At 62.5% G+C, this 14,732-nt stretch overlaps 1 protein-coding gene across 6 annotated transcripts; it reads right to left on the bottom strand.

Annotated features, from left to right (window-relative positions):
• Positions 1-685: 685 nt before the first annotated feature.
• On the bottom strand, positions 686-13,874 carry SLC16A5 (solute carrier family 16 member 5). 6 transcript variants are annotated; one of them, XM_045837262.1, is made up of 6 exons: positions 13,712-13,874; positions 12,352-12,539; positions 9,026-9,281; positions 6,320-6,463; positions 2,878-3,687; positions 686-1,833 (listed from the first exon to the last, which is right to left on the bottom strand). In XM_045837262.1, the coding sequence occupies exons 1-6, from the start codon at positions 13,731-13,733 to the stop codon at positions 1,586-1,588; spliced, it is 1,668 nt and encodes a 555-aa protein (XP_045693218.1). In that variant the 5' UTR covers positions 13,734-13,874; the 3' UTR covers positions 686-1,585. The 6 variants fall into 6 exon arrangements, with proteins under 6 accessions (XP_045693218.1, XP_045693220.1, XP_045693219.1 ...); XM_045837264.1 differs by having other exon boundaries at positions 9,026-9,098; XM_045837263.1 differs by having other exon boundaries at positions 12,352-12,536; positions 13,712-13,862.
• Between the last annotated feature and the right edge of the window lie 858 nt (positions 13,875-14,732).

Genomic DNA, 14,732 nt, shown 5'->3' with positions numbered 1-14,732 from the left:
GCCAAGTCAAACATGAATTCGGGTCCCTAGTATCCCAGCCAAGAACCCTTTTCTTTGCCTCTGCACTACCTCCTTTGGCCATAAGGGGGCACTCTGTCACAGAGTCCGGGAGAAGACCGGACAGACATCCTGAAGGATGCTTACTCATGCCAGTTGGGCGTGTGGAGGAGGAAGGCTAGAGTCGGGTCATGAAAATAAAATCAATCTGCTGATAAGGTTTTGTTGGAGCCTGGCTGAGCCTGAATCAACAAACAAGGTCTTGGGTGGGAGCAGCCCCGGTCAAGCTGGGAGAAACGGAGCGTGGGAGGAGGACCTATTCCAGGTCCATTTTCCTGCTTCATTAGTTCGCAGGTTTTACAGCCTGCTGCAGGAAACGTTTTTTTTGTGTATGTGTGTAATTCAAACAAACTGCTTTTCTGTTCCCTTGGTTGGTACCCTGCTGGGACAAGCCTGTCCTGATGACAGTGAGCACCCCCTCCTCCCCAGGGATGACCTCAAGGAAGGGCACCAATAAAGAGTGTGTGTGTATAGGGGGCAGGGAAGGGAGGCAGGAGGTCTGACCTCCGGCCAACGACGCAGGCCAGCAGGCCAACGCGGAGCAGGGGTGGGCTGGCAGCCGGCCCAGCCAGCTACTTACCCCAGGGCCGGCACCTCTGACACAGCAGGGAGCAGGGAGTGGAAGGGCTTCTGTTACAAAAGCAGCTCTATTTTCAAAGAGGTCATTGGGCCCTGCCTGGCGAGCCTTAGCCTCTCCCTGGTCGGTCAAGTGTCTGGCTTCCTCCACTCCGGGGCTCATCTTCCCGCCAAAACACCAGGTGGGGCCAGGGAGGAGGGGAGGCCCTGGAGCCGGCTCTGTGGAACGGGCAGGGGGCCCCTCAGACTTCCCCGACTCTGGGGCCCGAGCCAGGTGCTCCCCTCCCATCCTCTGTGCGGACGGACGCCAGGAAAGGCATTCCGCCGGACATCCAATCCGCCCAAACCCCGCAGCCAGGCTGCCTCCTCGGCGTGGCCACCCGCTGCTGCAGGCCACGCTCGTTCTCTCCCGAGGTCCTTCTTCCCGAGGTTCCACTAGATCGGTCGGAGGCCCAGCGGCGTGCTGGGGGCAGCCCTGAGGGCAAGGGCGGGGTCACAGAGAGGGGGCAGGCGGGAGGGCTGAGGAGGATGGGTGAGCTCTTTGGAACCGTGTGGACGTCAGAGAAGGGCGACGAGACAGCACCGGCGGCATCCCGTCAGACCGGATGGGCTGCTGCGTTGAGCTGTAGCAGCAGCGGTGGGCAGCCAGCTGAGCGGAGTCGGGCGTGACAGGCCCAAGCAGGGCTCAGACCCACCTTCCTGGGCCCAAGCACCCTGGTGCCCGGAGGGAAAAAAAAAAAAAAGGAGGAGGACCCGCTCCTTCATCTGGCTCATTGGCAGGAACCCTGAGTCTTCAGAGGACGACCTGGAAGGTCACAGCCCCTGGCTGCGTCCCAGCAGGCGGAGCCTGGACGGCCTTGGGCTCGGGCAGCCCGGGCGGCGCTTCACCTGGTGCGACAGCTGGACATCCTGTTCTCGGGCGGAGGCGGCGGTCACTCGCCGACCTCGGCGCTCAGACGCTGGTCACGTACATGGTTTCGGTCCACAGCTGCCTCTCTGCACTGTCTGTGCCCTCCCCAGTGAGGGCCCGCTCCGGGACGGCCTCCTTGGCCCGCAGGGCCTGCTTTTCCTGCTCCTGCTTCTCCTTCCCCCGAAGGGCACAGAAGCCGCCAAGCATGAAGAGGGCCGCCGAGAGGAGGAAGAAGCTGGACATGTAGAAAACGTAGCTGAAGTTGCTGTCACTGCTGTCCAGGAGAAACCCTGAAGGACGGAGAGCAAGTTAGGCCGCCGCCCAGGGCCACCAGCCCCCCACCAACTCTGCGCCCTGCAAGTGCGGGGACTTTATTTTTATCCCTGTTGGAGCCCCAGTACCAGGAATTGTGGCTGATGCCTAGCAGGCACTCGCTACATCGTTGTTAAATGAAAGGGGAAGAGGAAACACTAAACCTGCTCTAGCCCAGGCCAGGCTGGAGAGCACTTAAGGGCATGCCTTTCTGACCCTGGTGGCTGGAAGCTGAGCAGACCAGGGCCAGTGGAGCCCGGGACATCTGCTTGGCCACGCCCAGCACCCCCCCCCCCCACCCCCCGCCAGGTTCTTCCTCCCAGAGAGCTCTCTTTACTTCCCTATTTGCTGGCTCAATGGCACACTCGGGAGAAGACTCCCCATCATCTTAGTGTAATGGTCGCCGTTGCGACCACAGATATGTCCCTTTGCTTTAACCCCCAGTGCTGCCACCAGAAGGGAAGTCTGCGCGCCCAGTCACGCACACCCAGGGACCGGCACAGGTCCCTGTTGCAATGGTTGTGACAGGTGCTCTTTTCTGCATTTCGCAGGTGACACTATGGCTCAGAGAAGGTAAATGACTGGGCAGGTTCCCACAGGCAGGAAGTGGGAGAAGCAGGATGTTAATAGCAGCAAATCCTTGCTCCGTGCCAGCTTCCCTGCTGAGCTCTTTATGGCATAACCTGTGACCCTCCCAACCAGCCTGCCGGGTAGACTCTATTATCTTCCCTCACTTTGCTGATAAGAAAACAGAGGTACAGAGAGAAACACAACAGAGTCAGGTAAGCCTGATAAGCAAACCCCTATTTTTAAGTGTTCACACCCCAGGTGACAGCTGGGGAACAAGCTGGAGCCAGTCCCTTGGGACTTTTGGGAAAAGGACAGGCTCCAAGTCCCCGCCGCTGGGGTCCTGGACGGGGCCCAGAGCTGGCCAGACAGTGCTCCCTTCGCCTGGCTCCCAGGCCACACCCCCAACCCCCAGCGGCCCTCCCTCCCTCGGCCCCACCCCTCCCGGGCCTCACCAGCCATGGGGGGAGAGATGAGGATGGAGATGCTCTCCAGGATGGTGCAGAGGCCCAGGGCCCTGGAGAAGCGGTCCATGGGGACAATGTCCATGAGCACCTGGAAGAAGAGGGCGCCGATTATGCTCATGGACACGCTGTACACCAGGCAGTAGCCCACCAGCACTCGGAAGTCGGCCGACACGGTGCACACCAGGTTGGTGAGCCCGTTGAGCAGGATGGCTAGGCTGAACAGGTACTTTCGGTAGCTGGCGAAGCCCTGCCGCCCTGCCAGCAGCCCGGCCAGGGGCCGCAGGAAGATGTTGCTGAAGCCGATGATGGAGACGAGCAGGGCCGCTTTGTGCTCGTCCACCCCGTGCCACATGGCGTAGGGCACCAGGAAGATGTGTGGCAGCAGGAACCCGAGGATCATCCACGCGACCCCCAGCGTGAACACGCGGTAGCCTGCGTTGTGCCACAGGATGTCGAAGGCCAGGTGGCGCAGGGTGAACTGGCCGCATGCTGCCAGGCAGCCGGGAGCGGGCGTCTTGGTAGGCGGAGGAGGGCCTTTTCTGGTTTCGGGAGCCGTGCCGGTGGCCACTGGCCTCAGGACGGCCCCGCAGACACAGCAGTGGAGAAAAACCCCGCCGAAGACGAGGAAGGTGCCCCTCCAGCCCAGGTGCTCCAGGAGGTAGCGGGAGAGCAGCGGCCAGAGTGTGATGCCCAGGGAGACGCCCAGTGAGGCCAGAGCGTTGGCCAGCGCCTGCCGGCGGGTGAAATAGAAGCCCAGTACGGTGATGGTCGACTGGAAGCTGAAGCACAAGCCCAGGCCTACGGTGGAAGAGTGGAGACCAGCTCGAGGGGGTTCCGGGGCCTCCCACTGCACCCACAGTGGGATCGCAGGGTCCTGTCCCACGTCTGCTCTCCTTCCCTCCGAGCCCGGACCCCCCTCCAGGTCCCAGGGACTCAAGGTAGACTCAGCCTGGCTTGCCTCCTCCCTAAAGCATCCCCAGCCCTCACATGTGCCCTCCCAAAGGCTCCCAGGGACACACCAGTCCCCTTGGCAAAGCACCTGGGTGATCTTTAAAAACTGAAATCAGCCCTGGCTGGTGTGGCTCAGTGGATTGAGTGCCGGCCTGAAAACAAAGGGGTCGCTGGTTCAACTCCCAGTCAGGGCACATGCCTGGGTTGTGGGCTGGGTCCCCAGTAGGAGGCGCATGAGAGGCAAAAACACACTGATGTTTCTCTCCCTGTCTGTCTCCCTCCCTTCCCCTCTCTCTAAAAATAAATAAATAAAATCTTTAAAAAAAAACACCCTGAAATCAAATTAAGTCTCTCCCCTGCTTAACACCGTCCAGAGACTTCCCATCGTGCGTAAGAAGAAAGTGTTTAGCCATGGCTGGCGTAGCTCAGTGGATTGAGCGCGGGCTGCAAACCAGGCATTGCAGGTTCGATTCCCAGTCAGGGCACATGCCTGGGTTACAGGCCACGGCCCCCAGCAACCACATATTGATGTTTCTCTCTCTCTCTTTCTCCTTCCCTTCCCTCTCTAAAAATAAATAAATAAAATCTTTTTTTTTCTTTTTTTTTTAAAGATTTATTTATTTATTTATTTTAGAGAGGGAAGGGAGGGAGATAGAGAGAGAGAGAGAAATATCAATGTGCGGTTGCTGGGGGTTCTGGCCTGCAACCCAGGAATGTACCCTGGCTGGGAATCAAACCTGGGACACTTTGGTTCCCAGCCCGCGCTCATTCCAAATAAAATCTTTAAAAAAGAGAGAAGAAGGCATTTACTCTGTCCCAGAGGGCTCCACGCGATCTGGCTCCTGGCCACTCGCCCTGCCACTGATGACAATGCAGCCACATCAGCTTCCTTCCTCTGGACACCACGCTGCTCCCTACCTCTGGGCGTTTGTCGTTTCCCGTCCCCCTGCCGGGAACATACCTCTCCTGACTTTGTCCTCCTAACTCAGCTCAGACACCACCTCCCTGTCCAACTCTGGGCCTGCCCCAGTGCAGCTGAACATTCTAGAGAGAAAGCTCACAACTACCCATGACCACAGGCCACAGGCGGCCTCTGGGTTGCCCGGGATGCCAACATGTGTCCCTTGTCCGTTTATTCCCCTTCCTCCTGGATGACCCCCAGGCTTTCCTCCTCTTGACTCTCCACACCTCACCCCTCCTCACTCCCGGCTGACACCTGCCTTCCCGCCCGTGACAGCGGGCCGTCCGACCTCCCCCTTGGGGCCAGCCCTGCATCTTGTCCACTCACAGGCACCTCTCTCCAGCAATGTCCCCCTCTCGCATCATCCGTTTTCTCTTTTCCAGCTCACTCTCCTTCATCGTTGTTTCTCCCATTAAAAACCAAACCATCCCTGGCCGGCGCAGCTCAGTGGATTGAGCTCGGGCTTCGAACCAAAGCGTCGCAGGTTCGGTTCCCAGTCAGGGCATGTGCCTGGGTTACAGGCCACGGCCCCCAGCAACCGCACATTGATGTTTCTCTCTCTCTCTGTCTCTCTTTCTTCCTCCCTTCCCTCTCTAAAAATAAATAAATAAAATCTTTTTTTTTAAAAAGGACCAACTTTCCTCGTGTTTCTAAAATATCCCTTAAAAAAAAAAAACCCTCTCTGGACCCCATGGCCTCTTCTAGACTCCGGCCTGTCGCTGTGCCCCCCTGACACTGCGGTTTCTCGCAAGTCCTTATCATCTCAGATGAACCAGATTTCTCTCCTCCCGTTCTCGGTGGAAACTGTTCCCGTCAGACCGGTACCCCCAGCCCTGCTCCAGAACTGCTCGTACCCAGGTCTCCAGCCTCTACGTCGCCACATCCAAACAGTCCGGTCCCCATTCAGTCTGAGCTGTCAGTGGCTTGACACAGTCGATCACTCCCTCTTCCTCCTGAGCTGTCTCCGTTCACGTCCCCGAGAACCCCCACCCCTGTGGTTCTCCTCCTTCTCTGTCACTTCTGCGAACCCTTCAAGCGGCTGCCCGTCTCACTACCACGGCACCTCCACCCAGCCCGGCCCCTCCCCCTTACTGACCACCCACCGCATTGCTCCTCGACACCTCGGGGCCTTGGCACGTGCTGCTCCCTCTGCCTGGAACGCTCCTCCCCACACGGCCTGGTGGCAGGCTCCCTCCGTGAGCTCTCTGCCCAAAGGGTGCCGTTGCTGCAAGGTCCTGGCTCCCGCCTCGTTGAGAACGGCTCTCCCCCACCCCCAACCCTGCCCGTCTTTCACGGTGGGCGTGCCAGACGCTCGCCCGATCCACTCCTCACATCAGCGGTCCTGTCTTCTCACGCACTTGTCACGATCAGATACAACCCTTCCTGTGTATCTGTCCTCCCTGCCCCCCACCCCCACCCCGGCTCTCTCACGGGTTCCCTCGCTTTGCCCGCCCTGACCCCTGCGCCTGGCGCTCTTTAGCTGGTGTCCAGCAGTTCCCGGGACGGGGAGACAGTCACCTGTGAAGAATCCTGCCGCGGTGTAGAGCTGGCTGAGGGTGTGGCTGAAGGAGCTGGCCGCCATGCCCAGGCAGGCCAGCACACCCCCCGCCATGACCGTCGCGCGGCAGCCGAAGCGTCCCACCAGGATGCTGCACAGGGGGCCTGTGGGGCGGAGGCAGGAGGAGCAGGGGTGAGGAGCCCGCCAGCAGGGGGCAGCGGACTGAGCGGGTCTGGAGGGAGGGGCCACAGAGTGAGGCTGGGAGGGGGTTCCCGCAGGAAGGGGTCAGGAGGCTTAAAGGGCATCATCAGCCCTGGATCCTGGTGCCCACTCTGCCCCAGACTGGCCAGGTGGCCTGGGCAAGGCTCTCCCTCTCTCTGCCTCAGTGTCCTCTGCTACAGCATGAGGACTCAGACTGGGCGATGGCCAACCAGACAAAGGCCCCAGAGGCGCAGGCCGGGGACCTCGCTGCCCGGGCCTGAGGCTGCGAAACGGGCCTGGCTCACGACCTCTGTGGCCACTCCTCACTGGGGGCCTGTCTCAGAGGGCGGGGGTCCTGGGCATCTAAATTGTGGTGAGCATCCCCAGGCCCTGCTCCTACCCCATCCTCAAGAAGACTGGCCACAGCCCTTCCCCCATCCGTCCACCTATGCAGGGTGGGCAGCCGGGGCCCCAGACCACTCTGCAGCCCCCGCACCAGCCTCCGGAGAAAATTGGGTGGGGAACCTCCCCCTCCCCCGTCCCCTCCAGCCACCACCTATCTTGTGCCCAGATGTTTGGCTTCTGTCTGGAGAGGGGCCTGTTTTCCTCCACCCCACCCCCACCAGAGTGGCTTGCTTCCGGCCCAGACCCGGAGGAGGAGGAGGAGAAATGAGCCAGTCCTGGCCGGCAGCTCAACACCCTGCGAGGCCCGCTCCCCGAGTGCCCTGCCCCCATGTGCTCGTAATGGAGTTTCCAGGAGAGTGAGTGCGTACACAAGGTGTGTGTGTGTGTGTGTGTGTGTGTGTGTGTGTGTGCGTGTGCTTGGGGTGCAGAGGGGATCTGTGGGTGTGAGCTGCTATGAATTTGGGAGTGAAGAGGAAGTGAGCGGCGCATTCTTCAGAGATAATCAAGCAGAGGGAGGCAGCTGCAGGGGGAGAGGCCAGGCTTCGGGGTGGATGTGACCATGGACCCGCACGTCTCCCCGCCACCCTGCTTTGACCCGACTTAGGAAAGGTGATATTGGGGAAAACCCTGAGTCATGAGTTGGGGGTGGGGCTGGGACAGGTGCCAGCCTAGCTGAGGGTGCTGGGGCGAGGCACCGGGTGTTTCTTCGGCAGGGCGCTGCCTCTGCCCCGAAGCAGACCTTGGGCAGCTCTGCAACCTTGGGCAGGCCCTGCACCTTGTCCTTGCTTGCTTTCCTCCCCTCAACTGTGTCAGTGCTGGCGACACCTAGGATCCATGAGCCTTTGGCATTTAAAGCTTCTATCAGACTCTGAATGAGCATGGGCTGAAGGCTGTGTGTGTGTGTGTGTGTGTGTGTGTGTGTGTGTGAAAGACACAGACAGACCAGACATGCAGGGCTCCCAAGCCAGCTGAGATGTTGGGGACTGCTGGGGGGCAGCGAGTAAAGCTGGCTGGGGAGTCGGGGTCCCCAGCAGATGCCCGGCTCCCAGAGCCTGGCCCACAGGCCTCTGCGGCTGCGTGGAAGGAGCCCCCTGCGGTTCTCACTTTGGCACCTGCCTCCCAAGTGAAGAGGCCGTGTGGCCAGGGCCAGGCCTGGCCTCTCCCCTTGCCCTGAGCCCATGCCCTAAGCCTGTGCCCTGAGCCCACACCCTGGGTGCCAGGTTCAAGAGTTGCTCCAGCAAAGGCAGCACCTATCACAGCCTGACCTCCCTTCCTTCCAGTTGGAGGGAGGGAACTGGAAGGATAAGCAGGTGCCAGGTGGAGGGAGTGGCAGGAAGCAAGCACACCCCCACGTGGGGAGCCCTGCGGCCCCATCGGCCCCCACTCCAGTTGACCCGGCCCCCCACCCCTGGAGGCCACTGTCTGCAGGGTCTCCCCGGAGAGCAGCCAGAACTGAGCCCACAACTGCGGTGGAGAACGCTCCCGGGTGGCTGCTGACCTTCCCCTAGGGCTGGGGTCCGGGTGAGGTGGTCACGGTCCTGGAGGAGCCAACGAGGAAATGCGGGGGCTGCCTTCCCTCCATCTCCCAGCCCTGGCAACCCCTCCTCTGCTTCCTGGTGAGAGACGGGGCTCTCACCCTGTCCCCATCGTGCTCCCGGCGTCCGCAAAGAGCCGGTTTTCCCCTCCTGAGGCCTGGGAAGGTCTCCAGGATACGAATCATTCACGCTACTTAGGCCTCCGCTCTCAGCATCGCCGAGTGTCGTGTGCTCTTCCCTTCCAGCCCACATGCGAGGTGGGCGGGATGCTGGGTGCTGCTCCCAAAGGGCAGGGCGGAAACCAAGGTTCAGGGTGACCTCCCAGCCGCTCCCCAGGCCACTCCTCCCCCAGGGGCCCCTCAGTATGTACCCCGGGCACCTCCCTGCCTTCATGCCTCCGCAGCCCGGCCCCGCCCCGCAGGACTCCAGCCAGGGGAGTGGGCCCCACCGAAATCAGGTGAAATCTCAGGGATTCATCTGGAAAGGCAAAGCCTGTGGCCTCTGACAGGGGGACCCAGGAGGCCAGGGAGGTCACGGCTCTTTCCCACCGGGAGCTGCCCGCGCCTCCCTCCTCGGGCTGCTTACCGCCGGCGTGGAGCATGGCTGTCAGGATGGAGGGGAACCAGGAGGTCTCGCTGTTGCTGGCCTGGAACTCATGCTGCAGTTCGGTGAAGAAGATGCCGAGGCAGGGGGGGAAGCCCAGGGTGAGGCCCTGGGCCACCACGGCAGCCAGCAGGACGACCCAGGCCCAGGAGCCCTCCGCACGTTCCAGCGCCTGGGGCATCGTCCGCTGGGAACGCCGCCCCGGCCTCGTGGCCACAGCTATCAGGGCCTGGGCTGCCTGGGGAAGGGACAGGATGACGCTAACAGCCCTCCCCCGGCTCACCTGCCACCTTTCCTGGGCGACTGAAACCGTCCCTCCCTCTTGCCTCAGCGCCCGGTGTCAGAGGAGCACCACCCACTCTGGGAGGCGGCCAGAGGCCCACGCGATGGCCTTGGCATCTCCTTTCACCCACTTCCCAGAGCCGGCCTGGCAGGAGGGGCAGGCAGGTGAGCGATCGGTGGGATAAGGCAGATAGGTGAGTGGGATTCTTTCATCACTCACTCAGTCTAACATCACTTAGGGGTCAGCAGGGGCCACTTCCTGTCCCAGACTTGCCCCGCCCCCCCCAGCAAACACTCAGTAGCTGGGTGTAGATGAAGCAGGTCTCTAGGGTCAGTGCGGTCCCACGGACCCCTCAGACAGACACACACACACACGCGCGCCCTCTGAGAGCCAGGCTTCCTGCACACAAACACAGACTGTGGCAATGCCACACCAACAGCAAAGTTCACCGTCAGTGCTCTTGTGGGGCCCAGGGCGGGCGAGCCGGTGCAGGATGCAGCCAAGGAGCACGCACAGAGCAGCTGGACGCCGGCGCCGGCGAGCAGCGCTCTGGGAGAAGGCAGGGCAGCGCCCCGAAGCCCTCCCGCCGCGCCCTGCAGGCTCCTTTCACGGAGAGCCGTGGCCCGGGGTCAAGGTCCACGGGCACGCTGAACAGTGAGCGACCACCGGCAAGGGCCTCTCGGAGCGCCCCTCACGCGCGTAACACGCACTCACAGGTGGGTGCGCAGTCACAGATAGGCACGTTTCAAGACGCAGGTTTGCACACAGGCACGAGGGTAGACGCCCGCTTACACGGACACACACAGACAGACACACGCCCCTCACAGCTGCGGCTCAGCACTATCTCAGGTCCTTGCCACCACCGGCCCAGTCCTCCTCCCCCCAGAAGCCACCTTAACCAGACCTTAGAAGCCCTAGGCCCCCTGCCTAGAGGCGGAGCCCTTTCCCAGCCCCCTCGCTCCATCCTGGCTCTCCCTGGTGCCCTCTGACCTCGCCCTCTGACCTCACACACGCAGGGCTCCAGGGCCAGCGGGCGATGGGAGCGACTTCCGCCGCCGTCAAGCCAAGGGGCCCACGAGCAACTGCCCCACGGCCTCCCTCCTTTCAGCCCCGGGTCCGGGGAAAACCCACGGAAACCCAGGACACTCTCGGAAACACGAAACCCCCTCCGCCGGCCAAGCCCCGCGGCCCACACCTCTCCCCCAGGCCCAGCGGCTGTACGAGGGCAGGCGCCTTCGCTGGATCCACCCTGAAATGACTCCTTCCCTTGCTTCTCGGGGTACAGCCCTGCCCAGGTGAACGTCCCATTCATCCCAGCCCTCAGGGTGCGCCCACGCGCGTGCGTGACTGTGAGTGTGAGTGAGTGTGTGTGTGGCACCTGCTGGCCTCCTGGCTCCTGCCCAGGACACTGGCCCTAGAGATGCCCTCAGCCCCGACCCTCCCTGCCCGGCTTTAGGCCGGGGAAACCTCAGAGGCCACTCCTCTAGCACACCGACTTCCGTCCCTTCCACGATTTCTGTTCCCTCAGCAAGTGGAAAGGCCACCAGTGCCACCCGATCCTCTCTACGGTGACCTGAATGTCGGTCTCCACACCCTTCTCCATAGCTCGCCCCTCCTCCTCCCTGACACGCCCTGGCCCCTCACCCTTCTGGGACCTGCCACTGTCCAGTCTCCCCCCCGCCCAGCAGGGCCACCAGCCTTCCTCTGCAGCCCCCGCCTCCCCCTGCCCTGCCCTCCCTGCTGCCCCTGCACTCCCGAGCTCCGTGTCCCTTCAGAGCCGCAGCTCACTGTCGCCAAGCCAGAGGTGGCAGGGAGGAGACTGTAGAAGAAACAAGTGGGGGGTCTCAGTGGCTGGACTCCAGCCACCTGCCCCCACCCCACACCCCACCTCGCAAAGCTCTTCTTGTTCATTCCCGTCCTGCCCCTCCACGGAGAGGTCCCTCCAGCGCCCTGCTCGGCAGCCACTTCTCCGGGCAGGACCTTTGGGGGACTTTTGTCCAGCATTCTGGCTTTCACTGCCATGTGGCCGGCTCCTCACAGCTCCTCCTCCCTGGGGCCTCCCGGGACAACCAGCGTCTAGGAACCCTGAAGCACCTTTGTCCTCTCTCTGCTTGTTGCCTCCCGGGCTGGGAGAGCCCTGGGGACCCTCTGGGAGCTCCCAGACAGACCCAGCCTCAGGTTGGGGAAGGAGAGGGTCTTCCCCTCCCACACCCCCAGCAACTCCCAGGCCACACACACAGTTTTTAAGTCCAGCCCCTCTCCTCCAGCAAGCTGCCCCCACACCCCCCACTGCCACCACTTGCCTACAGTGGTGGTTCCTTCCTCCAAAACCCTTAGCCTGAGAAAAATCGGACCGGTCCTTAAAGATTCAGCCCTGAGGGCGCCCCTAGGAGGCTACCCGGACCCTCATCCCCAGCTGGACTAGACCCCCTTCGTGTTTTCTCTCCTTAGTAGGGGCTTTCCAGCCCCAGCCGGTGTGGCTCAGCAGATCGAGTGCCGGCCTGCAGACCAAAGGACGGCAGGTTCAATTCCCAGTCTGGGCACATGCCTGGGTCGTGGGCTGGGGACACGCGAGAGGCAACCACACACTGATGCTTCTCTGCCTCTCTTGCCCCCCTCCCTAAAAGTGAATACATAAAATCTCTTTAAAGAAAAAACAGTGGTTTTGCCCTGGCTGGCGTAGCTCAGTGGATTGAGCGCGCACTGCGAACGAAAGTGTCGCAGGTTCGATTCCCAGTCAGGCCACATATCTGGGTTGCAGGCCTTGACCCCCAGCAACTGCACATTGACGTCTCTCTCTCTCTCTCTCTCTCTCTCTCCCTCCCTTCCCTCTCTAAAAATAAAAATAAAATAAAATCTTAAAGAAAAAACAGTGTTTTTTATACTACGCTGGAGTGGTTCCACCCTTTGTTCATCGTGCCCCCTCGCCTGTGCCCCCTCCCCCCGCTTTTACACCATAAGCATCTGTTTCCGAGCTCCCGCCCAGCCTCCGGCAGAGCACGAAAGTCATCCAGATGTGACCCACCTGCGTCCCCCAGACGGAAGGCAAGTCCGGCACGAAGGGCGACCTGGCTCCGTGGCAGGCAGGCCCATCGCAGAAGACTCCCGCAGCGTAGGGACGAGACGGGGCCGGGGACTCGGGCTTTGCCTCTGCCCCGACAGGGAGACGATCTTGCTTTTGTGCACGGAACCATGAGTCACCGTCGCCGCCTGCTGTGCGGTTGGGACACGGAGGGAGATGTGGCTGGAGATACCTCACTGGCACTTGCTGGGACGCGCGGTGAGCCGCCTGCCACCCACCTCGGCCCTCGGGGTCACCCCCCACGCCCCCACCCGCAGGGGACCATCTTCACACCCAGGTGACGATGCCAACATGACATTTCTTGTCCCCCTGTCGTCACACAGCTTCCAGTCTGTGTTCAGGCCTCCTCACCAGGTGGCAGGCGCCTTGCTAGGCCCCCGCAGAACCCTGTCCTGCCGGTCTGGGGTCAGAAGGCCGAGCCGATGCTCTCAGACGGGGGCTCGGGGTTCCCCCGCTGCCTCGCGGACTGGAGAGGACTCTTTCTCTTTCACTCCCACCCTTTCCCCAGCTCTTCCCACCGTCGGGGGGTGAAAAGGGCAGCCACGGGCCCCAGAGCCCAGAAAGGATGGGCAGCCCCGCGAAGCCCCTGGAGACCCCTTTCGTCCGTCACCAGACCACCTACTACGTGTCAGGCAGGAATCCGCGCCTGGAGCCTAGGACACAGCACAGGAGGCAGTAGGGCTCCCCGCTGGGCCCGGACAGCCGCAAGAGCAGCTTGAACTTGGGGCCACCAGCCCTCCAACCCTGGCACCCGGCAAAGGCCCCGGGAAGAAGAAGGCAATTCCAGAGGTCGGCGAGCTGGGGCCAGTCTCCCGGTCCCTTCTGGGTCCGCGAACGTGCCCCACCTTTCCCGCGGGGCCGGCAGACCACAGCCTGGGAGGGGGATGGGACGGCCAACAGAAAGCCACGACCTCTCGTCACCCCGGGCCAGACCGTGTCCCTGTCCTCGGGATCTAGTTTCCACTGGGCTTCCCACCCTCCGCTGGACGGCGCCGCTCTGGGTGGGGCTCCGCTCCCGCGTGCCCATTTCAGGCCAGGCCTTGGGGCCGCCCGTCCCCTCGCTCCCCAGGCCGCGGAGGGCAAGGAGTCGCTTTGGAGAGACCCCCCTCTGGGGGGATTCCGCAGCCACCCAGGGCTGTGGGAGCCCTGGACCCGGGACAAAAAGGCTTTTCCGCATCCTCACCCTCAACAGGCGGGAAGGGGCCCGGGTGGCCCGGAGCAGGGAGGGTGTGCCCCGCGCGCGGACGGAGACCCCGGCAGGGGGCGCCTTGGGAGCCGTGGGGGGGCCCGGGAGCCCGCTTACCGGCTCGCAAGGGCCCGGGCATACCCACTGCTCCGCTCCCGCCGAGCGCGGCTTCCTGCGGCCCGGCCCGACCCTCCCGCGGGGACAGGCCAGGCGCCGCGGCCAGGGGGAGGCGGGCCGCCGGCGCCGGTGGGTGGGACCGCCTCGGGGCCTCGAGGTGTGGGGGGCGGGACGCCTGGCCTTGAGGTGGGAGGGCGTGGCGTGGCCCGGGCCGCCACCCCTGCTCCCAGCCAGGTTCCCTCCCCGGAGGCGCCAGGGGGCCGTCCAGCCCCCGGGGTCTGACCCCGGCTCGGCGGGTTCGTTTGCATGTCGTTAGCGCGTCATTTGCATAGAGCGTAAGCTCGCTCTTCAGCTTCCCGATTTTAGGATTTTAGAGTCCCGGGTGCCAGGGCCCCGGCGGTCGGAGGGAGGGAGCGAGTGCTGAACCCGATGAAGAGACTCCATCTCCCAGCCGGAATGCGGTGCAAGGCCAGGGCTGAGGGTTCCTCCTTTGCGGGCTTTAGATGCCCAGGGCTCCTTCGGGTGCGAGCCTACAGCTTGGAGGGCCACGCCCAGGGGAACCCACGCACACAGCTGAGGGGGAGCAGAAAAGAAAGCCAAGCCCCTCAGGCCTGGGAGCTGCTCAGAAGACGCCCACCATGTCCGATTGCGCCTGCAGAGCCACAAGGCCCCCATCTCCCCCCTCAGCTAGCCAGCCCTCCACCCGCACTGTTCGAAATGTACTCAGTTGAGACAGAGCTCCAGAAATGAACACCGTGGCCCTGGCCTACGGGTAGACACGTAGACCAACGGGCTAGAACTGAGAATACACCCGTACGGGTACCGCCGACTGATTTTCCGCAGGAGTGCTGAGACAACGCAACGTGGGGAGGGTGGTCGCTGCACCGATCCGTGGGGGAACAACTGGACGCCCACAGGCGAAAGGATGAGGCTGGACTTCTACCTTGCCCCACGTAAAGGAAAAAAAAAAAAAAGGACCACAGAAGGAACTGTGAGGATGAAAACTGTCAGGAGAAAACAT

The sequence above is a fragment of the Phyllostomus hastatus genome, unplaced genomic scaffold, assembly GCF_019186645.2.
Source record: "Phyllostomus hastatus isolate PE091 unplaced genomic scaffold, TTU_PhHast_1.1 phas_contig_210, whole genome shotgun sequence".
NCBI lineage: Eukaryota > Metazoa > Chordata > Mammalia > Chiroptera > Phyllostomidae > Phyllostomus > Phyllostomus hastatus.
This window is presented reverse-complemented; position numbering and strand designations above follow the sequence as displayed.